Genomic DNA, 26,739 nt, shown 5'->3' with positions numbered 1-26,739 from the left:
AACAGGTACGTGGGAGTTCGTTACACCACTCTCTCTACTTTGTGGAAGTTGGAAGTTTCCCATAATTAAAAAAGCGTAATTCTGTTTGGACCATATATTCACTTATATGTATATATTTGTGAAGAAAATAATTTGAAAAGATATTCACCAAAGTATTAAAAGTGGTTATTAAAAGGTGGGGTAGTATTTAAGTGCCAATTTTGTGCCTATCTTAATTTCTACCTCTTCACCAATAATTATATTTTACTTGTGTAATTTTTTTGATAGAAAAAGAAAAAAGAGCCCTGGCTAGTGTAGCTCAGTAGATTGAGCACGGGCTGCGAACCATGGGGTCGCCGGTTTGACTCCCAGTCAGGGCACAGGCCTGGGTTGCAGGCCAGGTCCCCAGTGGGGGCCACATGAGGGACAACCACACATTCATGTTTCTCTCCCTCTCTTTCTCCCTCCTTTCCCTTCTCTCTAAAAATAAATAAATAAAATCTTGAAAAGAAAAAGAGAAAAGAAAAAACCACAGGGCAAAAACTCTACTGAATTACCCTAGTAGTTCTAAAGCAGGGCAAGGCCTCGCCCGGGGCGGGGCAGCTGGGTGGCTCCTGCACAGTGAGATTCACCAAAGGAGGAAGCTTGCTGCTCCACAAGTACATACGTGCGAGGGGTGACGTCTGGCCAACAGGTGACACTCCACATGAACTGGGACCACTGAGGTCGGTTCTTGCTGTTTCCGTGGCACCAGTAATGTCACTCAGTGTGATGACAAAAGACAGGAAAATGCTTTTAAGGAGCCAGCCATTCAGGGGACACACACGGCCATGGCTGGTTCAGTTGTCTCACCCTTCAAATGGTCCAACAGCGTCAGACGCGCCCACTGTGTGCTCCTCATTTGCTACAGTGGCAGACAAAGGTGACTCTTCCCAGAGCCCTCTTGGAGAAATCCAATCTGTTCCAAGTTTGCCTCCCAATTTCCCTCCAAGGTAGATCAAAAATTGAATCCACATCTTTCTCACAGAATTGAACTGAGAATTTATCATCAAGTCCATGTTTTCTGAGAAATTCTAGGAGAATCAATTCTAAATTATCCTCAATCCAGAAGAAATAGCTAAAGGAGTTACACAGTACAACTTGTATTTCTATATTCAGTAATATTTTTGCATTTAAATGTTAAACTCTTGAGGTCTGAAATAAAAGATCAGGCTCAGCGGGGAGGGTGCTGTATTTATAGTTTCAGCTGGGACAGACTGTATTTTGAATGTAGGTTAGCAGGCCGTCGGCCTGGAACTGAATGAGAAGCTCCACAGCGAAGGCTGAAATCAACCATAATCTAAGCACTTAGCATTCATTAGCTCATGTAATAAAACATACATAATTAAAAACTTGCAATTACTAACTTAAAAAGTTAAATAGAAAGCTATGCATGAAGAAGGGGACTGGAGAAGCAATCCATTCCCCAGTGTGAAGAGTTAGGCGATGTATGTCTTACACAATGGTCTACAATTCCTGGAATCAGAGGACAAGTAAAGCTGGAGAGGAACCTAAAAAAAAAGACAGGCACATTTGCTCTCAAGATGCTGCAATTTAAGACCAAAGAAGTAAACTGCCCAAAATCAGACAATCAATTCACAGTGCAACTAACCTGGAAGCTCTGGTCTCCCCCCCTGTTAAGTGCACGGTACCCAGTGTACACAGGAGAAGCACCAGAGTAACCGGACCCAAAGCCCTGCTTCTCAGTCTCCTCTCTCCTTTCTGAATCTCGCCTGTGGTCTTCTTGTTTCTACATCAGACAACAGCAGCTAGTTCTCAGAACTTGAAACCATACTATTTATAACCTAAAACACAGAAGACCTTGCAAAACTCATTAAGCTTAGCATAAACCAAAGTTCACGGTGTGCTCCAGCCGCTGGCAGTGTCTCCAGGCTGCGGAGGGCGCGGGCAGAACCGCAGAGAGAAGGTGCTCACCTTTGATAACTCAAAGGTCTCCAGCTGGCTGTGTCCTGAGGAACTGAGGCCACAGCCCACTCCCACAGCTCTTTCCCGAACTCCTGACTGCCTCCCAGAAAATCTTCCTCTGCAGTGGGGCCAAATGCCTACTAATGGAACTCTGGCCGGCAGGGATGCCTGCCGGTTTTACACGCAGACGTGAGAGGGATGGCAGACACAGACAGCGGTTACAAGCAAGGCTGCATAGACAGCGGGGCTAAGAAACGCAGGCCAGCAGCTCGGCCTGTCCAAGACCAAGGCATGCCAGCAGGTGCCTTAAGCAGCACCTGTGGCTAGACGAGAAGGCATACTTTAGAGTAGTGTGGGAAGATCACCTGATCTCTCCTCCACACAGCCTACTGCAACTAGATTTGTCTTTACATTTGAAGAGGCAAACATAACACAACACCCAAATTTTCTCCAGAGCACCCAAATTTGTCCACGGCAAGTCCAAGTACTTGTGCTGTTCTCACCAAGTTCTCGGACTTGAAACCACATACGTGCATGTCAGGCGTAACCAGCCACAACACACGCGAGGGCCTGGGGAGGACGAGCAGAGCCAAGCACGGAGACCCGCCAGGGCCTGTCCCAGTGCAAGCCGGGCTGAGAAAGGCACTGTGAGGCTGGCACTCAAGCCCAGGACCGTCTCTCCTAGAAGGCCACCTGCTGGCACCACAGGACACTCTTGGACTGCCTGAGTCCCTGGCCAACAACTCAAAGGCTTTACATCTCTAAAGGCCCTGAATTCAGCCGTGTGTGAACTCAGGTGTCAATCCCATCCTCCACACAGGCCTGCCCCAGGAAAACAAAAACACCCAATACTGTGCCATTTCCAGAGTGTACATGATGTGTGTCAGAGAAAGCCCCAGTTGCAACCCTGTACCATACACACCTTGAGGAGTACTCAGGAGAACAGGTCACCCACATCTGTCACTCCTAGCCCTGTGGGCTTGGAGGGTTGCTTGCCTTTCCACACTACTGCTTCCACAAAATAGGAAAATGGGGTGCCGCAGTCACCCCTACCCACAGTTTCGCTTTTGAAGTTTCAGTTGCCCATAGTCAACCATGGTCCAAAAATATTAAATGGAAAAACCCAGAAATAAATAATTCATAAGTTTGAACTTGCGTGCTGTTCTGAGGAGTATGATGAAATCTCACGCTGTCCTGTGCTGTCCCACCTGAGACATGATTCATCTCTCCAGTTCCCCCACATCAGTCACGTAACTTATATTGCAGCATATTGTTAGAACTGTTCTTAGTTAATGTTGTTACTCTTACTGGGCCTAACTTATAAACAAAACTCACCGTGAGTACGTGTGCACAGGAAAAAACACAGTGTATGTAGGATTGGTATGATCCACGTTTCAGGCATCCACTGGGGGTTGCAGAACGCGTCCCAGCAGACAGGAGGGGCTGCAGCAATAAAGCAGTTCTGACAGTGCTTAAGGGTAAGGAGTTCAGAGGTGCAGAGTGACCAGAATACAAAGTGCTCTGTAAGTATTACCTACTGCCCTTGTGAAGTCAGTAGCTTCAGTCTATGTTCGTTCAATGCATGAAAACAAGTGCCGGATTCCTCACAGACCTTTAAAACAACTACATTTTTGTATTTAGTTGCCTGTCCAAACACGCGTGTAAAATAAATACATATGGGGGGAGGCATCTGAAAGTGAGAAGGGGGTAAGGTCAGAAAGGTCGGGGGAAGCACGCAGAGCCTAGACGAGGGGCCCTCTCTCACCAGACGTGATGACGGTCACCTGGGTCAAAGCAGCGCTCAACTGGCTGACACCCGTCCACGTCTCTTTGACACAGCAGGACCAAGGGCAGGCCAGCACAATTAGGTACTTCTCCCAGCCGCTTCAGACTTCACTAAATCCAGCGCCGCGTCATTCCTTAGGTTGTAAAGGGAAGTCCAGAGGCCAGAGATGTCTAGCATGCCAGTCTGTACCTCATCACAAGTACAAGTGAGCTTCTGAGAAACGTGCTGAGGGGCACATGCAGCATGGCGGCTGGACACGTGAGAACGTGGAGGGTGGATGATGCCCTTAAAGTGCCCCCTTCTCTGATGTACTGTAAATAAATGAGTATTAAGAAAAGGAACTAGAGAAGAGAACCGAGGGGCCCGGGCGCCGTGACCGGCTAGGCTTGAGCAATTGAGACAAGATGCAGGACCCCAACGCAGACACTGAGTGGAATGACATCTTACGCAAAAAGGGCATCTTGCCCTCAAAGAAAAGTTTGAATGAACTGGAAAAGGAGGCGGAAGAGGAAGAACAGCGAATCCTTCAGCAGTCAGTTGTGAAAACTTATGAAGATATGACTTTGGAAGAATTGGAGGAAAATGAAGACAAATTTAATGAGGAAGATGAACGAGCTATTGAAATGTACAGGCAGCAGAGACTGGCTGAGTGGAAAGCAACTAAACTGAAGAGTAAATTTGGAGAAGTTTTGGAGATCTCAGGAAAGGATTATGTTCAGGAAGTTACCAAAGCTGGACAGGGCTTATGGGTGATCTTGCACCTTTACAAACAAGGGATTCCCCTCTGTGCCCTGATAAACCAGCACTTGAGTGGACTTGCCAGGAAGTTTCCTGACGCCAAGTTCATCAAAGCCATTTCGACAACCTGCATACCCAACCATCCTGATAGGAGTCTGCCCACGATATTTGTTTACCTGGAAGGTGATATCAAGGCTCAGTTTATTGGACCTCTAGTGTTTGGTGGCATGAACCTGACGAGAGATGACTTGGAATGGAAATTGTCTGAGTCTGGAGCAATCAAGACGGACCTGGAGGAAAACCCTAAGAAACCCGTCGACAGCGGTGCTCCGCGCACATGAGGAGCAAGACTGAGGCTGCGCTGGGGATGCCGAGCATGCTGAACTTCCTGATGTTGCAAAGTGTCTGGATTCTTTTAAAAAGGAAAAAGTAGGAATGAATCCTTTGGTTTTTAGCCTTTTATAATTATGTTTCAAATGTCATAGATCTCAGAAATATCATTTCTGGGAATCCTATTGAATTTCTTAGAAGTCTTTTTAAATTAATATTTTCTTAAAATAAAAACCAACTGTTGGTACGGCAAAAAAAAAAAAGAAAAAAGAAAAGGAACTAAATTATTTGTGTTTCCATTTCTAAAAAAGCTGAAAGGTTGCACTTAGTGAACGGGTTAAGACGACGGGAGAAATCTGGAAAAGTGGGTGTCACAGTCACCTGTCCCCCCACCATGTGCCGGGCGCACACCACGTGTGCTCAGAACCCAGGGTCCACACGGAAGGCAGTGTGGAATGCCAGGGGGACACTGACTGACACTTCGCAGCTGTGCAGCGCTGGCAAGCTGCTCTGCCCCTCCGAGCCTCCCCTCGCCTATCTGTACAAAGTGGGAAATGTCAGCACCAGCTCCAAGAGAGGGTTTGTGTTTGTGAAAGCACCTAGTTTAGTGCCCAGCACACAGTAAGTGTTGAATAAATAGTAGCTGGGATGATATGCAAATTAATCAATAATCAATGGCTATTAATAAAATCTACAAATTAAAAAATCACTGAGCACTTGCTGAGAGTGTCCTGCGGGGAGAGCCCTGAACCAGACCCACTGAAGCAGTAGGTCTCCATCGCTGGTGCCTCAGAGTCACGTGGCTGGCAAGGCGAGCACACTCTGGGCTGCGCGCACCCCAGTTCTCGTCCGCTGGCCAGCAGCAGGCCCAGGCCCTGCACCTCCACCAGTGCCGAGCAGACACTGCAGCGGCGGTGCTGGGCGAGGGCCGCACGCCAGACAAGCACTGCCGCGGGGAAGAGAAGGAAGCCAGACGGCTTCCCTGCACGTGAGCAGCCGGCCTTTCAGCAATGGTATAGGCACAGGTGTGCGGTGGCACTTGAAACTGAGTCTAGCAGACACACAGAACTAGTGTGCAGGGGCCGCAAGTGTCCACTTGGCCACCTCGTTCATCACAGAAATGGGGACAGAGAGGTTTTGAAGAGGCCACTGGTACGGTCAGCTTGGGTCTGATGCTTTAGGAGCGTGAGCCGTCACAAATCTTGGGAAAGTTAGGCTTGTGGTGAAAACGGCGCTGCAGCAGAAATGGGACCCCAGGTAGGACCAGGCTGCGTGGCGTGGAAATGGGGGAAAGCAAACGCGGTGAGAGACCGACCATCTTGATTCTGGTGCGGGTGGTCCTCAAACACCCTCCATCACTACAGACAAGAGCTGTCCTTCTGCAAGAGGACAGCCCACACAGGGCACCTACGAGGCAGAAGAAACACAGCCTCCTGAGCATCACGCCCATGAAGCCCACCTCTTTACCAGCTGGCACTAGTCAAGGGAAGAGGCCTCAACCGGGAGTCGCTCGGATGAGAGAGGAGAACTTCTTTCTTTAATTTTACATAATGTACTAAACATGCTCCTCAGGTGCAGCGCTGGGTGTTAACTAGCTGTCATTGCATCCATGATTACTGATCTTATCAATCTCTGTTTAGCAAATGAAAACTCCAGGAAATCTGTTTAAAACCCAAACACTGTTTCAAAACAATGTTCACCAGTACACTGCATTTCATCCGCTCTTTTTAGTTAGCACTGCTAAGATAACCACAACTTATACCGAAAAATATACCAGACGTGGCCCACTGGTCTCCACCACAACGCTCAGCAGAAAACTGCTCACAGATTATCCCCATGCGAGACACGAGAGATCAAGGAGTCCTGACTGCTTGCTCCCCACAAAAAGGGAAGGGGAGGTCTGAAACCCCACCTCACATCTTACACCAGAATAAATCTGCGCAGTATCAAAAAGAGAGCAAACGCAAACAACGAAACCTCAGGAGTACAAGAAGAAACCATGATCACACTTAAAAATTAAGTTAGGAGGGTTAAGCATAACCCCAAACCCACAGCGATGAGGAAAAGTTAATACATTTTTCTATAAAAAATAAAACAAAATTTCTACCTAGAAAAATCACCACAAGCAAAACCATAAGTCAACCGACAAACAGAACCAAATGCCTGCAACTCAGATTATGGATTAAGGACTAATTCACATAAAAGAGAATTCCTACAAGTCAGTAGGGGAAAAAGCCCTGGCTGGTGTGCTCAGTGGACTGAGCGCGGGTCTGGGCACTGAAAGGTCTCCAATTCCATCCCCGGTCGGGGCGCGTGGCTGGGTTGCAGACCAGGTCCCCTGTTAGGGGTGTGCAGGAGGCAACCAACCAATGTATCTGGCACATCAACGTTTCTCTCCCTCTCTTTCTCCCTCCCACCCCCTCTCTCTAAAAACGAACAAACAAGCCAAAATCCCAGTAGAAATGGGTACAGTGCACGAACAACTCACAGAATAGAAATACAAAGAGCTCTTAAAGATAAGAAATGACACGTAACTCGCAGAGGGAGAAACACAGAGCTGCGGCGGGCAGCAGTTTGAGCTGGCAAATGGGCCGAGAGGAAGCAACAGCGTGCTGTGCCGCAAGCACAGGTGGGTGCAAGCTGTGGAAGGCAACCCCACCTCGCCTCTCAAAGCCGCAGACACGCCCGCCCGGCACCTCCCTCCCAGGAACCTCCCTCCCAGGAACGTGCAACGACCCCTCCCTCAGACACACGAGCCGCTGGGCAGCAGGACGCCCAGGCACGGGCACTGGCTGCAGCGGGGTTGGCGAGAGCAGAAGGTGGGCCGCAGACGGAGTGGACGACCGTCCACGGGGGGGCTGTGGTGCTGCCGCCAGGCGATGGGGCATCATGCACCCCTAACAAAATTAAGGTCTTCACACACTGACAGACTATTTTCAAACACGTTACGATACATGCTAAAAACAAGGTACGAAACAGCGCAAACGTTAAAATGGGCATTTTGTTTTAATGGAGGGAGAACTACATCTGTGATTTTGCAACACCACAGGCCGGTCCGGAAAAATACATGAGAACTTAACACTAGTTACTTCTGAGGACAGGCAGCGTTATGAGAAACAACTCTGTCGTGCCCTTTGAGTTTTGAGCCGCGGGAATCGGTGACCTAAGAAATCAGACCTGTCCAGGAGAAGCCAGAAAACCTAAGTCCTAAATGGAGACCTGTCACTCAGCCACTCCTTCCACCACCCACTCAGCGGCACTGCCTGCGCTCTACCCACGGGCCAGGCACTGCGGCGGGTCTCAGCGGGGCCCACGGGACGTCAGCAGGGAGACTGCCAGCCTCCAAGCAGTCAGGGAGCTTCGGAGGAGGTGAGGACGATGGAGAAATGCCAGGCAAGCCAGGGAAGCGAGGGGCTGAGGTGGCGGGCTGATGGTGACGCCTTTCCGGGCGGGGTGACAGACAGCTGTGCTGGCAGAGTCCCACGTGGGCAGAGCTGTGAAGCAGCGAGGGGCAGCCCTGTGGCGACCCAGGGAAAGGGTTCCCGTCAGGCGCAAGGGCATACCCGCGGCCCTGAAGGCTGCCACAGCGGCCAGAATGGAGGCAGAAGGAGAAAGAGCAGAAGCAAGGTGCCCTGGGCTGCGGGGAGAGAGAGGGCACTAGACCCTCCAAACGGAACCAGAGCTCACCCCACGTGACATAGAAAAGCATCAGAGAGGTGTGAGCCGTGAGGGAAACCAACCTGACCCGTGTGGTTTAAGAGGTCACTGGCTGCTCCAGGACACAGTGAGCAGCAAGGGCAGAAGCGGGGAGCCCCGTGGAGACCACTGCGAGGGCCAGGTGAGCAGAGGCCTCCCGGGACTAGGACATGGAGACGGGAGGTGATCCGACTCTGCATGTATTTTAAGTTAGAGCCAACGGGCTTTACTGAGGAAGTGAATGTAGACTGAGAAAAAAAGAACTCACAGGTGACTCCAAAGTATTTAGCCCAAGCAGCTTTCTGCAGTGATCTAATAGGCTCATTAACACAGGTAAACAAAAAATCGCACCTTCATGTCAGCTCAACTACTCTCAGGTCATGCACACCTTCGACAAAAGCAATGCTTATGTAGAGACTTAATCAGGAAGCTGCAGGTTTTCACACTGAAAAGAAAACACATACTTGGAGTTACTCTCTGAACACGAGCATCGCAGTGGCGCCAGGCACGCTATCAGGCACGAGGAACCCACGTTATTTTAGAAGGTGTAACCAACTGCCAAAAAAGGGCTGGCAGCCAGAAGAAAAAAAAAGATTGGCAGGAAAAACACCAAAACATGAAAAGCTGTGGGAGGTAAGGTTTTTCCAAAGTTTTTACCATAAATACACCTACTCTTTAAGGGGGGAGGGGTCTTTCCTTTACACTGACACTGGTGAAAGAAATATTCCCATGTGCCAACCTTACTGGTGATTTAAATAGTTAGCAGGCTTTCCTCCTGAGAAAACCTTTTCAACTCAACAGCTTTCTCAGCTTTCTTTCTTGCATCTCCCTGTTGCCAGTGCTAAGGTAAGATGTATGTGTGGGAAATATGTATAGAGAAGGCGGAGAGGGGGAGGGTACAAAGAAATGGGGTACACATAACAGCTTCTATTATTTAAGTACATTATCTCAGGACAGAAATGAGAAAGATCAGAGGCTGATCCTCTGAAATATTTAATCAATTACTAACTACACTCAAGACAATATGCTCACCATAGTAATCTACCCACTGTTACTAAACAAACGTCAAAGTCACTTATACATTCGTCCAGTCATTCAAATATTCACAGCATGCCTATAACACATTAAAGGCACTGAGCTAGATGAAAGGAGTTCAGCAATGGATCAGATAAGATCAGCCTCCCTGAGTTTGTAATCCAGTTCAGGGGGTGGGGAGAGAGGGACATTAAATTTCAAATTCCATTATTTTATCACTATCATGACATGTACTAGAGAGCGGACATGTACCAGAGGCTAACAGGAGACGTGACCTAGACCAGGGGTCCGGATAAGAGGCTTAGACAAAAATGTTAGATGAGCTAAGCTTTGAATTGAAGGAGCAGGAATGAAACACGTGAAGAGAGGGGAGGCGAAGAAAACAGCACATAAGAAGAGTCCGTGGCAAGAAGGGTAAGGCTTGTCAGAAGAATGAGAAGGAAGCCAGTGAGTGAGAAAGATGTAGCGAAGCTAAGAGAGGCTAGTAAGGTAATAAGCAAGGGCCAGCTCCTGCAGGGCCTAGGCGGCCATGTTAATAACTGTTTCTAATGCTAAAAGCAACAAGAGCCATGGAAAGATATCAAGCCTGGGGGTGAACACCAGATGCACGTTTTTAAAGATGACTCTGGCTACTAGGCAGAGAATAAATGAGAAGGCAGCAACAGCAAAGCCAGAGACCAGGCAGAGGGCTGCACGGGGTCCAGGTGGGATGGGGGAGGGCAGTGACAACAGAACCAGACACATCCAAGACAAACTCTGGAGATGAAGGCAACAGGAATTCCTGGGGGAGTGCAAGTGGGGGGCGGGAAGCACAGGAATAACAATGAAAACATTTAAGAGGACCTGAAAGACACGCGGAAAATGAAACTACATAAGTACGTTGAAAATAAGGAATAGAGACATGTTCCATGCAAATACTAACAAAAATAAACTGATTTTCCAATCTTCAAAATAGAATTTTGGGCAAAAACAGAGATAATGAAAAATATACCAACACAAAGAACAATATACAACAAAGATGGATTCAGCCCTGGCCAGGTAGCTCAGTTGGTAAGAGTGTCATCCTGATACACCAAGGTTGTGGGTTGGATCCCCCATCAGGGCACGAACAAGTATCAACCAATGAGTGCATAAATAAGGGGAACAACAAATTGATATTTCTCTCTCTCCCTCTCTATCTTCCTGTCTCTCTAAAGTCAATGAAGAAAAAACTTTAATTAAAAAAAAAACTGTGGCCTGTGTGGCTCAGTTGGTTGGAACATCGTCCTATAACTAAAGGGTGGCAGGTTCAATTTCCAGTCAGGGAACACACCTAGGTCGTGGGTCCTATACCCAGTAGGGACATGTACAGGAGGCAACTAATCGATGTTTCTCTCTCTCCCTCCCTCTTTCTCTAAAAGCAATAAAATAAAAAGCCCTCAGGTAAGAATAAAAAGTAATAATAAAGTTAAATTAAATTTTAAAAAAGATTAACGATTCTGAATTTAATACAAAGCTAAAAGTGACAAAGAAATGGGTAAGTTCACAATCAGTGAGATTTTCAACACACCTATCCAGAACTGATAAATAAAGCAGCCATAGAAACTGCAGAGCAATGGACAATGTGAAGGGCATTAAAGACTAGGTGAAGCACACATACGCCCTGGTTGGTGTGGCTCCGTGGGTTGGAGCACTGACCCATACACCAAAAGGTTGTGGGTTCGACTGCCAGTCAGGGCACGTGCCTGGGTTGCGGGTTTCATCCCTGCGGGCGCATACTGGAGGCAACCGATCAATTAGTGTTTCTCTCTCTTTCCCCCTTCCCCGTTACACAAATCCTCAGGTGAGGATTTTTTTTTTAAATACACAGAACATTTTAACTAGGTCACACAGAAAAAGCCTTATCATATTTTAAATACCTGATTTTAAAAAACACTCTATGACTATATAATGCAAATAAGTTTTTCAAGAACAAAATTAGCCCTGGCTGGTGTGGCTCAGTGGACTGAGTGTCGGCCTGTGAACCAAAAGGTCGCTGGTTCGATTCCCAGTCAGGGCACATGCCTAGGTTGCAGGCCAGGTCCCGGGGTGGGGGGCAGGGGTGAGAGGCAACCACACACTGATGTTTCTCTCCCTCCCTCCCCCTCTCTAAAAAAACAAACAAAAAAAATTTTTTAAAAGAACAGTATTAAACACCATGAATAGAAAATCTTAAAAAATCTGCCTAGAAATTCAAGGGAATACAGATGGAAATAAAATATTTAGATCCCGATGACAATGACATCACTGTGTATCCAACACATGGAGGCTGCTAACGCAATACCTAGCGGGACTTCTACAGCCTTGAGCACATTATTCATATGAAAAGCTGAAAACCTGTTTTCCATTCAGAAAGCTAGAAAAGGAACAGAGGAAACCTAAAGAAATAATAATAAAGATAACACAGGTATTAACAAACCAGAAAAAAAAAAACAACCAGTAGTTGATTCTTTGAACAAAATGTTAAGGCCCTGGCCAGGTTGCTCAGCTGGTTAGAACTCTGTCCTGCTACACCAAGGGTGTGGGCTGGATCCCCAGTCAGGGCACACACAAGCATCGACCAATGACTACATCAATAGGTGGAACAACAAATCAATGTTTTCCCCCTCTCTCTCCCTTAAAATCCATTTTAAAATATTTTAATTGACAAACTCTTGCAAAGTCAGTTCAAGAAAAAGTTAAAATATGAATGAGAAGCTCAAGCCAAAGCTGGTGACTGAGCCCAGCAGCGGAGGGCGGCAGAAACCTGAGTGCCCCACTGGCTCTGGAGCAGGTCCTGCAGGGAACGACAGTCACAGTTCCAACGCAGTGATGCCCAGGACCCATGACCCTAGCTAGATGGTCCAAAAAGCAAATGGCAACAGAAGAGGAAGGGACTGGCCGAAGTCACTGTCTGGAAGGCAGTGGCAGAGCTCTGCTGGGCACATGTAGCTTCACTTTTAATTGCCCTGCTAATGAATTCCAGCTTTAATACCCACTGGATTAACTTGATGCAATAACAGCTTTTCCTTGACGGGGAGAAATGGCATCAGTGGTTTTAGGCACAGAGGACAAAGACACAGTGAGACTGACAACGGGAGCAGGAAAGGGAGCAGCGCTGTCGTAAGGAAATCCAGTGAGGACTAGGTGGAGGAGAAGAACAGGCAAAGGCGGAACTCGTGAATGGCCTGAGAGATGTGGGCCAGAAAGGTAGAAAGTCGAGATTAAAGTGTCACAACGAGGAGTGTTTCAGTAAAGAGAAAATGATCAGCGGTGTCAGATGCTGCTGACAGGTCAAGGAAGTGTGGGCCTCGTGGTGGCCAGTGGACCTGGCAGCATGAGGCTGAGTACCCAGTGTCCCGGAGAAATTAGAGCAGTGGGAGCCAAGGTCACATGGGAGCAGAGGGACAACTGTTTCTACCTGAATTAGCAATTTTGGAGCTGAAGCCACATGAGCGGAGAAGATCCACCATGGGGGAGAGAGAGAGCCAGAGGTGAACTAGAGGAAGTCACTGACGGAAGCCATGGCGCTGATGGGCCGTGGGTGCACATGAAACCATGTGAGAGGAGAGCAGAACTCCAGTGGAAAGGAAGGCTGGGAGGCAGGTACCACAGCCGTCAACGAGCAGAGGCGGCCAGGAAGTCCGTGCACAGTCATGAGAAAGAAAGGGAAAGGTGGCATGGGTCTAAGGGCAGAAGCTCCAAAGGACGCCAAGGGAGTGGCAAATGGGCCTGCACCTGGTCTAGGGCTGCACTGCGCAGTCTGGCAGTGGGACTCTGCGAAGCTTTTCCAGCTCAACCTGTGCCCCGCGACCTGAGCTCTCTGGGAAGTACAAACTGCCACATCAGGGAACGTCCTGAGCATAACGCCCACCATTCTTTAACGAGCTGAGCTGGGACTGCCCTCAGTTTTGCTAACTACATGTACACCTATTCCAAAACACAGAGGGAGAAAGAGCAATGCGAGGAGTTGTGCAATCCCTACAATTAAGCGGAAAGAGGAGGGGGCACTTTTTTCCAGGACACCAGGATAAGGACGACGTAGCTTCTGAACAAAGCCAGCTCCAGGTGAGGCAAAAAAGACACTAGACACAGCCTCCTCCCGGGAGAACCCCAAACTCTGCACAGTACAAGATCTGAGGCTGAGATGAATGGCTAAGAGCCTTTCAACCAATGCAAATGGCACCGCCAACACCATCCCTGTGAGCTGGTAACTAACACTGACCATATGCAGGCCGGGATAGGGATGTGAAAGATTAACTTACTCAGGGAAGCCCTTAGAGGACTATAATCTCAACCAACTCATTCATGTAAATCAAACACAACGTGCCTACCAGGCACAGGAACCACGAGGGACATTGATGGGTGAGATGGTTTCCACCCTCTAGATTCACAGGGTAAGGGGGGTGACAGAGAGTCACACTACAAATTCCACAACTTTTGGGAGGACATTCGCAGTGGTCAAACAGCAAGAGCCAAGAGAAGAGGTTTCCAAACCGTGCGGGACCACCGTGCAGCCCAGGCCATGCCCCACGTGCCAGTAGCACCCTGTATCCCACTCTCTGACTCATCTCACCACAAGCTCTTCCTGAGCAAAGAGCTGTGTCTATTATGTCTGAGTCCCCAGTACTAACCCAGTGCTAGGCCCTCAGGACGGTGTGCCCGTCTCAGTTGCCTACCCAGCATCTACCTGCCCACGGATCTACTCTCCTGCCTGGCATCCACCCACTGCTCCAGAGCGGTCAGGGTGCTGGGTAATCCAATCCCCTTGAAAAAGGTGTGGGTTGGCCAGGACTGGGGCAGCCAGTGCATAATGTTTCCTTGGCCACGGGAATGGGTGGGGAATCCAATCTGGGGCAATGAATCAAAGAAGGAGGTTTGCTGGGGGCTTCTATGTAACAGTCTTCCTTATTCTTCCAAGAAAGTAACAAGAAGAACTTTTCATTCTCATCCTGGATACTGGCTCTCATTCTGGTCCGTGTCTCCCACCATAACGCCACCTAAGCCAGGATGACTGACACACAGTGGAAAACAAAACCAAGCAAATCTCAGCAAAACAGGGCTGGCACCCCCACCAAACCACACCTGAAGCCCACATTGCCTCTGGAACTTTCAGTGACATAAGCCAACACATCCCCTTTAAAGTTTAAACTAGTTTGAGATGGGTTTCCTGTTATTTGCAAAGCAAAACACTCCTAACATAATACATATTCAAGGTTTGCTAAACCATAAAAAGCACTAGTAAGTCACTGTCCAACAGCTCCTTTCACAGCACATTCTAATGTTCATCTCTTGCTTCCAAAAAAATTGTTAAACCTAATCTCAAATATTAAAATGTAAATCTTTTCCCTGTTATTTAAACCTTGGAGACAATGTCAATTGGTTAACACCTAAACGGTAAAGCTGTGGCTCAAAATTACCCGTAAGTTTATAAAAGAAAATTTTAACTTACGAATTTAACTACAAAAAATAAGAAAATTCTTCATGGCAAAAACACATACAACCCTGAATGGTGTGGCTCAGTGGGTTGGTCATCATCCCACAAACTGAAAGGTTTCCGGTTCAATTCCTGGTCAGGGCACATGCCTGGGTTGAGGGCCAGGTCCATGGTTGGGGATGTGGGAGAGGCAACCCATCGATGTTTCTCTCTCACATCAATATTTCCCTCTCTTTCTCCTCCCTTGCCTTCTCTCTGAAAATAAATAAAATCTTAAAAGAAAAACAAAACACACACATACACCCCCCCCCCAGCAAAGTCACAACACAGAAGACAAACTGGGAAGAAAAACATCATCTGTAATTCGTATAGCAAAGGGCTGATTTCCCTAATCCATAAAGAGCTCCTTTTTAAAAAATCAGGATATCCAACAATTCAACAGAAAAATGGACAAGGGATATAAAACAGTTCACAGACAAAGAAATACATTTCACTCTTAGTATGCAGAAAGATGATTAACCTCCTTTGTTACTAGGGGAAAACGAGCAAAAACCACACTGGTTTCTCACCTAACAGATCAAAGGCAGAAGTCCCATGACACCCTCTGGGTGAGGCTGCAGTACGGCAGGCGCTCTGTCAGAGTGCAAACCACGCCCCCCCCCCCCAGCGGAGGGCGATTTGATGACACCCATCAATCACACAGGGCCCAGCAGCGCCTGCCCTGCAAATGAACCCTACAGACACACCTGTCCCTCTGCAAAATAGTTGCATGTGAAGTTACTTACTGCAGCACCACCTGTATAAAAAATTAACAATCAAGAATCACCTACTGAAATGAATTATGATACATCCACAGGATGGAATATAAAGCAATTAAAAGAAAGCACGAAGAAGCGCTCCACTTACTAATATGGAAAGATCTCCAATATACTCGTGTATCGTTAAGCGGAAAAAAAACAAGATACAAAATACCATACACAGCACGCTCCCTCAATTCCTTCAAATTCCTGCTCAAATATCATCTTGTTCTTGTAACAATAAAAGGATGAGTCAGAAACAGATAAAATGATTAGAGGGAGCAGACAGAAATGGAAGTGAGATCTCTCTGACAGTTTTCTAGTATGAGGCTGGAACCACTTAAATGTTTTATGTAATTAAATACAGTATTTACTGAAGTATAACTGATACACCAAGAGCTGCACATATTAAACGTGTACCACGATCAAGGTAACAGGCATACCTGACACCTCTCAAAGTTTTCCCCGTGTCCCTTTGGTTTTGTTTGGCGTGGTAAGAACACTTAGCCTGAGATCTACCCTCTTAACAATGGCGAAGGGCAGAGAACCATTTGGCAGCTCAACACGATGCTGTAAGCACAGCAGACCTCTGGAACTGACTGGCTAGCATAAATGAAACTTACACAAAACTAAATTTAAAAACAATCCCTTCTGCTCCAAAGCTGGATTATGGTAACAGTTGTGCAACTTCGTAAATTCCCTAAAATCCACGGAATTTGTACACTTAAAACAGATGGCAGGGACGTCCGATAACCTGACTGGAATAAGCATGAAGGGGCAGTGAAAAATCAGAGAGCGCTAACAAAGACCAATGACTCTGGTGAGCGCAGGGACCAAGCGGGGAGGCTCTGAGAGCACGGCTTCCAACTGGCGAAGTCTGGAGTAGGTCCACGCTCTGTGCTTCCAAAGCCCTCAGGTGACATGCTGACGGTGCTGGTCTGTGGGCCACATTCTGAGCGTCCAGAAAACTTGAGGAGCTCAGCTCTAAGAAGTAGCTTAGAAATGGAACAGTACCCTGGGCAGAGGACCCACAGGGAATGTGGGGGGTGAGCAGAAAGGGTTCCCCCTCTTTTGTGAGATGAAGGAAATAACGTTTACTGTAGGACTAGATTTAGCCAGGGTTAGAACAGAGGAGTGCAAGGGGTCGGTGGTTACAATGATTAATCACAGCATATAAGACAGACATGTGCTCGAAGAGTGACAGTCCGGCAGGAGCGAAGGTCACTGAGAAGAGATGAAAGTCCTGTGAGGGTGGTGGCGATACGATCTCCCGACTTGGGTCCTGAAAGAGGACAATGCACTAGGAACCCTAAAGGAGGCAGACACACTACTGCAGTACAGCATCTCAGAAGTACCAAAAGGAAGAAAATCCATTAGAAAATTCAGACCGCACTAAGAGCTCTGGCAGCTAGGAGGCAGTAAACGACTGCATCCTGTAAGCAACTGCCACTGGGGTAGGAGGCCCTGCCCGGCAAGCCTCCCACAACCCTTAGCCCTCCCAGAGCAGCTCGCAGCCTGCAGAAGGAGCTGAGAAAGGCCATGTTCTTAGGCCTTGGGCTTCTCAGTCTCCTGGTTTAGAATCCTCTATGCCAGCGATTTTCAATGGGTATGCTGCAAGAATGTTTAGAACATGCAATACCTGACTTGTCAGGGGCACTGACCTCTTTAACCTTAGGTTGTCAAATTTAAAAATGACAACGGCCAATACAACAACAGTTGTCCAGTGTGAATGAATCAAAATCATACCTATTTTTTTGTCAGGCGAGCAAAAAATAGAATATATTTTTTGGTGTGCCACAGAATTGTAATAACTAGTTTATGTGTGCCAGGAAGAAGATTGAGAACTGCTGCTCTACCCTTTAGGCCACCCAGCACAACTCAGTTCCAATGTCACCTTGTTAAAGTCTCTCTAAGTTCCCACTGCAAGGGAGACAAATGTTACATTGTAATCATCCACTATCTGGACCCAATGGAACACTGTGAGTCTTGTGAAGCAGAATGGGCAAAAAAGGAGAGCAGGAAGAGAGAGAACACAAGCGCACGGCATGGCCAACTTAGAGTTCTAGATCATAGATGCTAAGTAATAAAACCACCACAGGGGCCACAGAGGCCTCTTCATGGCGGATGGGAAACCAGCAACCCTTCTTCCATGCACTCACACCTTCCTTCCTAAACCAAGGAAGCCACCCTGGCTGGTGTGGTTCAGTGGGTTGTGCGCCAGCCTGTGATCCAAAGGGTCACCAGTTGATCCCAGCCAGGACACACACCTGGGTTGTGGGCTGGGTCCCTGGTGGGTGATTATAAAGCTTTAATAATCAGAAAAATTAATTAATTTTTTAAGATTATCTATTTATTCATTTTTAGACACAGGGGAAGGGAGAGAGGAAGAGAGGGAGAGAAACATCCAGGTGTGGTTGCCTCTCACATGCCCCCCACCGGGGACCCAGCCTGCAACCCAGGTGTGTGCCCTGACCAGGAATTTAACTGGCGATTCCTTGGTTCGCAGGCTGGCGCTCAATCCACTGAGCCACACCAGCCAGGGCTAAATAAATTCTTTAAAAAAAAAGGAAGCCAAGATTTATCCAATCAGGGTGTTCACACTTCCTAGACCATGGACTCCTCACAATAATGTTTTTAAATATAAAAGATTATGAAGGAGATCAATCATATTAAAATTCAGCTACACTGTATTAAATAAATTTAGGATTTAAAAAGGTTTACTTCACATAAAGAATAACAAGCTCTAGTAGCAGCCCCATGAATGACTGTAATTTCAAAGCAGTGATGAGTGTAGATGATATCTGCTACATCTGCAAAAACCGTCATGTGACATGCAAACACCTGTGATTTTCACTGGTGAGAAAGTCACGGTCTGTTACTACTGTGACTGGTTGCCTATATTCACAATTGGAGGACATGTTAAAATTCAAGTAGAGGTTGTAAAATAAAGATGTATTTCTTCCCATCTAGACTGACATAATACCCCCCAAATTCTATTCAGATTAAAAAGCCCTAGTAAGTGAATATTGCTGAAAATAACAGATACCATCTGCACATCTCACCACTGGACTGCAGGCACCGGAGGCCAGGGACTAAGTCTGATCTGTCTTTGGGTCTACAAGTCCGATGCATGTTAGCTGAATAAGTCATTTATTAGTCCACCAGACTATGCACTCCTCGATGGCAGAGGTTCTGCCCCAACAACAATATAGAGCAGGCGGTCAATCAGTCTTGATGGGATGAATGGGCGTGTGACTGTCTTGGCTCCTTGGCTACATGGCAATCCTCTCAAGGGCAGGCATCATGTCTCATCCTCTGATTTCCTGGTCTAGTGCACTGCTGCTCACAAAACCAATGAACGTTTACTAAATGAAACACTAAGACAGGACAGGGCCTCTGGGACGCAGATCACAGTGAGCAAGGAGCGCTACAGCGAGGGAAGCAGAGCACAGCAGGGAGCCGCCTGTGAGCCAGCTCCGGGTCACAGGGTTGGCCTACGGCACAGTTATTGAGGACATGTTAAATTACTCCTATTCTTACTTTTAAAATATAAAAACCTTATAAATTCATTCCTCATGAATTTGTTGCTTCTTTCTTATGAAATCTATAGTTTTAATTCCACTTTCTGACTGCTACAAAACAAGATAAAGTATAGCACAGATTGATTTGGCATGCTTTTAGTACAATCTACCCAACTTTTTAAAAATCCGCATTACAAAATACAATTTACAATGCAAAACATTACTCAAGTCACAACCAATGATAGAGAAGCTACGATGTTAAAAAATGCTAAACGACAAGAGTAATTGCCAACTAAAGCTCAATAAGAAATGAAGATGAAGCATGTCTGCAATTAGAAACGTAAGGCCACAAGTTTTAAAATTTACAAGTATGTGACCTGGACACATCATTTCAGGGCAAGTCATCTATGTGAAATCCAGCCCAACATTCTTCTCCTACCAGGTGGAGAAATACTTCACCTTTACTCCTTAATTCCACTTGACACTTGCATTGCTTGTGCCACATGCAGAGCACAGGCTTCCACTCTCACAACCATCAGCACAAACAGGCAAGCTCCTTATGGACCTGCAATGTCTTAATTTGTCTTCAAGTTATCCACAGCAGACAGCAGTGCCTTGTAACTAACAACAGACACTTGATGAGTGAGGATTTTTTTTTTAAACCAAGACATTCCTTCTACTTTATTATTGAAAACATGCCCTGGCTGGTGTGGCTCAGTGGACTGAGTGCTGGCCTGTGAAGCAAGGGGTCACTGGTTCCATTCCTAGTCAGGGCACATGCCTGGGTTGCAGGCCAGGTCCCCAGTGAGGGGGCGCACGATAGGCAACCACACACTGATGTTTCTCTCCCTTTTTCCCTCCCTTCCCCTCTAAAAATGAATAAATAAAATATTTAGGGAAAAAGAAAACAGATGCCAAGTGTTTACACTCTTAGAGGATAAGGTAACTTGTCACTAACATTCTCAGGCAATTTAAAAATGTCCTGAAAATTAAAATTGAGAATTAAAGTTATTTCTATTTTTGATGTCTACTCCTAAATAACCAAACAGGGTCATACTTCATATTTCTGCACAAACTAACATCATTAAATATAAATAAGATTGTTCTCTAAGACATCAAATACCAGACTACAAAACTCTTCACATTTATTTTTAAAACAAGGCATTTGTTTTAGGCATTTGGCCAGACTAGTCAGTGACAAAATCCACTATGTTCTGATTCTTGCTCAAGTTTCCTACCAGAGCACAAACACTTAAAGTAAGTCACTAGATGAACTCATCGATAATGAATATAGGTGACAGGCTGAGGGTGGGGACTTTGTCTACACCCAGCATCTAGAACAGTAACTCGTATGTGGTAGGCGTGCCCCACAAATATCTGCTTATTAAAGAATGACATTCATGACTATCCCATGGATTTACTGACATATTCTGGGAGGTTCTCACTATTGCCAATATCCACCCATGGAGCCTTTCGAAATCTCATCACCACCCTCTGCTTCCAGGTCAAGAGAACTAAGGTATCACATGAGTTTTTCAAGCCTGCTGTACGTGCGAAATTAAGATGCTTTTCCCTCAGTATATGAGATTCTACAGTCAAATAATTAAATTTTTACTAATATTTCAAAACTCAATAAGCAGTCCTTAATGGGGAAAAAGTATAGGTTTCCACTCAATTTCACACGTATCGTACTAAAGTACAAAATTTCTCCAAGTAAATTTGATATAAAAAAGTTCTAGACTTCTAAGCCTCTTTCAACACTGTAAATGGGGAGCAGGGGGTGTGAAAATTACAAATGGGGAGAAAGGTGTGAAGAACGTGACCTTCTCTGGAGCAGTCCGGTATCTAAAGCTAGCCTGGGGGCGGGGGGGCCTTTAGAAGCCGTCCAGTTCACCCTCCCACACAAAGCGTGAATTCCTCAGGCACCACCAGGCGGTCCTGCAGCCCTCGCCAGAGTATCTTTCATACAGAGTGACCATCACCTCTCTCCCAAGTCAAACCACTACCTTCCCGGATAACTCTGGCTCTAAAAACATTTTTGCTGTTATTAATGGACTCTTCTGGCCCCAACTTCATCTCAGTACGGGGAGTACAAAGCTTTTTTCAGCATAAAGACCACCTAGAATCACAACGCGTTCCACTTGCTTTCACAACACTCCACAATTCCCAATTCCTACTCCAGTAGACAATGAATACGAGACATGAAGATATCTTCCCAATAGAAAAATGAATTACGTTCATTCAAAAATTACTGAGCCCTGGCTGGTGTGGCTCAGTGGTTTGACTGCTGGCCTGTGAACCAAAGGGTCGACTGTTCGATTCTCAGTCAGGGCACATGCCTGGGTTGTGGGCCAGGTCCCCAGTTGGGGGCGCGTGAGAGGCAACCAGTTGATGTTTCTCTCCTGCGTCAATGTTTCTCTTTGTCTCTTTCTCCCTTCCTTCCCCTCTGTCTAAAAATAAATAAACAGTTCAAAAATTATTGAACACAGAATCATACAACATTAACAGGTGAAAAGGCCTTGTAAGCCGTCTAATTCCGTGCCCCACCTATTGCAGCAACTGTTTCAATACCACTCTGGACAGCACATTGTAGCCTGAAATCTAGACAGGAGGTGGGGCGTAAGACTCTCTGACTTGAATGTCAAGTAATTCTGTGTATGTATAGCTTTACAAAGTTGTTTGTTATTATGAAGATCTGGTAGGTAACATGGTTTGACAGGAGATGTAAGTAACCTGAGCAATTTTGTCCCTCTCCATTACTTCACTGTCACTTGCTACACAACTTCCCAGTTATAAGAAAGTTAAATTTATAACCTATTAACAGTAATTTTCAATGTCTTTAAAATGATGTGAGCTACTAAAAACACGTGTTACTTTTGGGCCCAAAATTAAATAGGTTTTTCAGCTTCTAAAGATCTTTTTAAAGTAGGACATAGATGGACATGAATGTTTTAGTCAATCATTTACTCAAGAAGTAAACAGTAGGGACCTACTCTGTGCTGGACACTCTGCTGGGCACTAGGAAGACAAAGAAGGCAGAAAAGACATGGTCTCTTCTAAGGGAGCTGTGTTTATGGAAGAGACAGTCAGAAGGAAGAAAGAGATTATCACCCAAAGAATCAGAAATTTTAAAAAGTGCTAGAAAGGCAAAGTCCAGGATGCTCTGAGAACAGGTAACAGGGAAAACTACTGACCCAGCCTGGGAATGCAAATAAGGGTTTGCTGCGGAAGTGATGATGGAAGTGACGGAAGTGATGTTCAGGCTGAGAACTAGATGGCAGCCATTCACATTTATGTAAAACCCATCTGCATAAAATGAAAGGGTTGGTTCAATCAGTCCAGCTACCTTTGGCGTCTTTATCCTAAAACAACCTCTTTTTTAAAGAGGAAAACAAACTATGCTACACAGAGGCCTGAAAGGTAGTAGCTGAAAGTTCTTTGGGAGACACAGGGTTCTACTGATTCATGGGTACTCCACATCACCTTACCTACTATAATTATTACCATAGTAGTTACTCAAATCTTTGTGAAAACGATTCGTGTCAGTATTAAATCGGTGTTCAGCCCTGGCTGGTGTGGCTCAGTGGATTGAGTGCCTGCCTGAGAACCAAAGGGTCACTGGTTCGATTCCCAGTCTAGGGCACATGCCGGGGTTGCAGGCCAGGTCCCCGGGAGGGCACGCACGAAAGGCAATCACACATGGATGTTTCTCTCCCTCCCTCCCCTTCTCTAAAAATAAATAAATATTTTTTTTAAAAAAATCAGTGTTCACATTATCTTTAGTTAAGCAACACAAATTCACAAAAACTACATCTCCTCCCATCAGAAACCCCATTTTGAACTTCAGCTGTGAAAAGATGCTGTCCTCTCCTCACAGGACCACTATCAAGATTCAGTGAGGCACCATGTGGCAAAACGCTGGGGCAAGTTCTGTCGGAGTACCTGGCCTCTGTGTGATGAAGAAGCCTGCTCCGTCCCTTCTCTCTGAGAGCGTTCTGTAGATTCCTTTCTGGACCTCGTTTCCCTCACCACGAGAAAACCCGGGGGCACGGGTCCGCACACGCGCCAGCCTTGCTGTTCTCTGAGGGGTGACACGCGTGCACTCCGAGTCCTGTCTCGCTCTAGAACACCATCTGCACGGTTTAAAAGGACTGAGATTCCACTTCGGGGCTCCTCGTCCACTCCATTCCACATGACTCCATACCTCCCTTCAGGAAGTTTTTTTACCAGACCTTTAAAAAAAAATCCTCATCAGAGGATATGTTTTTATTGATTTTTGGAGACAGAGAAAAACATAAATCACGTGCCTCCCATACGTGGCCCGACTGGGGATCGAACCCACAATCCAGGCATGTGCCCCGACCAGGAATGGAGCCCACAACCTTTTGGGGTACAGGACAACACTCCAACCAAACAAGCCACCCAGCTGGGGCTTAAGAGACCTGTGATCATTTATTTTACACACAGATTTAAGTTGAATGTATTCATGCAAATTTTAATTTCTAAGTGATCTGAACAATTGTTGTAAAACTTTTATGCTCCAAGGGAAAAAAATGAAAAAAAAAAATAGTCAAAATGACCAACTCCTAACCCCCAAAAATAAAGTTTAGTTTCTAATTAAGGAACACTATCTCCTCTATTTTAAAATCAGAAAATAGTCACATAAACACCATTTATACTCAGAAATAATAAGTGCAAATTCATTTATGGAAAAAAAATTTGAATTACAATGCCTAGATGAGAATTGAAATGTCTACCACCTAATGCAAATGTATTACAAGACATTACTATGTCAAAATGAAATTTTACAAAAAAATTAAAGTGCTTAAATTAATTACGGGGCTAAAGGCAAATTTACGTGTTTACGATTGTCTTGTTTAAAATAATTTTCTAGTGTAATTCTGAAAAGCTTTCTTAGTCTTACCGTGTATGGAACAGCATTCCACTAGCAGAAAACACTACGTCAATACTTGGCGGCAAGAGACCTGCTTCTATGAGGCAAAGCGGAGCTATGGGATCCACACACACGGCTTCCCACTAGGACGCTTCAGAAACAACATACTTTCAAAGGAGACTTGTTTTAAAAGGTAACACCCACACTAACAACGGCTAATACATTTTCTTTTTATGCACTTACTTATTTTACATAAGCAGACTTTACTAACTTAAAATTCTAAAATTATTTCCAGAAAAAAAGCTGATCCATTCAGTCCTGGCATCAATGTCAGGACAGCAGCTTCCTGTGTGACAGTTAGCCTTGCTGCTTATTTTCACTATATTTTATACCCACTGAGTGTCTCGGAGCTTCAAAGTTCATTACAGCCCTCATATTATAAATTACAATGTGCGAACTGCAACGTTCTCTTTTTAAAGAGGTGCAGACGGAAGTTAAATATCCAAGGTCACCCGACAAGTCCGTGACAAAGGTGGGACTAGGGCTAAAACTTCTGCTCCCAGACCACCAATGACTTCACACTCTTCCAGTCCCGAAAGAGAGCAAATAAAGCCAGGCGAGCTACTGTCGGTAACTTGGAACAGCACACCTCAGACACAGTGGTACACTTACAAGCACAACCACGAAGATTCCCCTTGAACGCATGAGACGACCTGCTACAGTTAGGTACCACCGTCATTCTCGACCGTTCCGGATATGTTAAATCTTGGAGAATGCTCACGCTTCCATACCTGCCCTTTATCTGCACACTGGCCAAGCAGGTATGAATCCGTTCCCACCCTTGCCCAAGCCTCGGTGCTGCAGGCGCGTCCACTCCCTCACTCTCCCGGGAGTAGAGTCGAAGACCACAGATCTCAAAGAGAACCAAGTCATGTTGCTAATGAAAGAAGAGCTCTAATAAGCGCTTCTTTCAAAGAGATGTGTTTAAAGGATGATTACGTGCTTTGCAGAACCACCGTAAAGTCGCCCGCCACGACCGGTTCCCGGCACGGGGCGTGGAAGGCCCGCCCGCCGCGTCCGGGACTAGGGGCCTGGGCACGCTCCCACGGAACCCTCAGGACCAGCCTTGTGCCCGGAGCGCGTCCCTTCGACCTCACGCCGCAGAAACTAGCCGTCCCGGACTCTCGGGGACCAGAGGGAGGCTCCCCGGCGGAGACAGTGACAGCAGCCGCCTTCGGCGTTTTCGCGAACAGCGAGTGTTAACGCCAACAGGAGCGGCTCCCGGGAAGTGTCAGAGCGGCGGCAAGGGTGGAGGCAGGGGTAGCGGCCTGGATGCGGGGCAGGTCCTTTCCGACCTAGTCTCACGCCCCCTGTTTCCTTCCCCCGCCGCCCGTTCTCTAACCCAGAGCGAGACTCCCGATCCTCCCGGGAGGCGAAGCCGCCTCAGCGACCACACCGCCACCCTACCTCTTCCGGGGACTCGCAGGCCCGCTCCCTGGCCGTGTCAGATCCCGACGGACACGCCAGATGGGGACGCGGCCGGCCTGGGCGTCTCCGGGACGGATCCCCGCTCCCCACGGCCCCCCGCGCCGCCCCCACCCCGCTCTCCGGAATCCCCCTTCCTCGGCAGCGCCCCAGTGGAGTTACCGGCCCACTCCAAAGTAAGCACGAAGGCCGCCCCGATCGGCCAAACCAGGTCCCCGCTGTCACCGCCCTACTCCCGGCTTCTGCCCACGCCGCGGCGGCCCCGGGGACGCCCGGGTCGGTACCTTGCGGACCCCCTTGTAGATATAGAAGTAGAGCTCCCGGCCCACATTGAAGCAGAGGCGGTCGCCGTTGCCAGACTGGTCGTTGAGGTTTACGAAGGAGACGCGGACTGGGTTGGATCCCTGCGAGTTGAAGGGCACCCGGTTGGGCCGGCTGTACTCCGAGTGCGGCAGCAGCTTGTACAGACCTTCCCGGGTGGTGAATTGGGTCTTAATCTCGTTCATCTCCTTCCCTCCTCCCTCCGCCGCCATCTTGGAAAGCAGCGTTCATCCTGCCCTGAGTGCCCGGATCACGCCCACCGCGCAGGCGCCGTCCCGGGCTGGCGCTCTCCCCCCGCCCTTTCGTCGTGGCCCCTCCCACCCGCGAGCCCGCCCGGCAGAGGCAGGCTGAGGGGAAGGGGCGGGCTTGTTTACGGCCCGACTGCGCAGGCGTGCTCACCTGGCGCTCCACGCGGCGGGGCGTCCTCAGGCTCCTCCCCTGGGCGCGGCCTGAGTCTGTCTTGAGGCGGTGCAGGTAAGGCCGGCTCCGCCCCGGGGCGGGGTAGTCTTGCGCCGGCGTCTACCGCCCTGGCCTGGCTAGAGTAGCGTGAGGGAAGGCGCCACCGGGCTGCGGTCGGCATCCTGGAGGTTGGCCCTGTGCGGCTGTGCCCCGAGGAGCCCCGAGACCCGGAGGATCTGGGGAACAGAGCAGCCTCGGACGCCGCCCCCTTCTGCCGCGAGAGGAGCGCTGGAGCCCCAGTGTTCTTCTGCCTTGGGGAGGGAGTGAGAGCGGTGCCCTTCCCTTGAGGCCTCTCCTCG

The 26,739-nt window shown here is 47.4% G+C and overlaps 1 protein-coding gene and 1 pseudogene across 11 annotated transcripts in view; one reads left to right on the top strand and one right to left on the bottom strand.

The window, feature by feature from the left end:
* Nucleotides 1–26,247, bottom strand: part of WDR20 (WD repeat domain 20) — a 48,928-nt gene extending 22,681 nt beyond the window's left edge. For 8 of the 11 annotated variants that reach the window (XR_011651455.1, XR_011651456.1, XM_024568529.4 and 5 more), the window contains exon 1: nucleotides 25,945–26,247. Coding sequence is in view for 6 of the 11 variants with exons in the window: in XM_024568529.4 (XP_024424297.1) it covers nucleotides 25,945–26,193 (249 nt within the window). In the remaining 5 variants the exon portion in view is untranslated. The remainder of the gene's footprint in view (nucleotides 1–25,944) is intronic. The other 3 variants (XM_071222086.1, XM_071222087.1, XM_045202147.3) reach the window with 2 other exon arrangements.
* On the top strand, nucleotides 4,082–4,809 carry LOC112312006 (phosducin-like protein 3 pseudogene; annotated as a pseudogene).
* Nucleotides 26,248–26,739: the final 492 nt, after the last annotated feature.

The sequence above is a fragment of the Desmodus rotundus genome, chromosome 7 (genome assembly GCF_022682495.2).
Source record: "Desmodus rotundus isolate HL8 chromosome 7, HLdesRot8A.1, whole genome shotgun sequence".
Taxonomy (NCBI): domain Eukaryota; kingdom Metazoa; phylum Chordata; class Mammalia; order Chiroptera; family Phyllostomidae; genus Desmodus; species Desmodus rotundus.
Note: the sequence above shows the minus strand (reverse complement) of the source record. Positions and strands in the feature narration are given on the sequence as shown.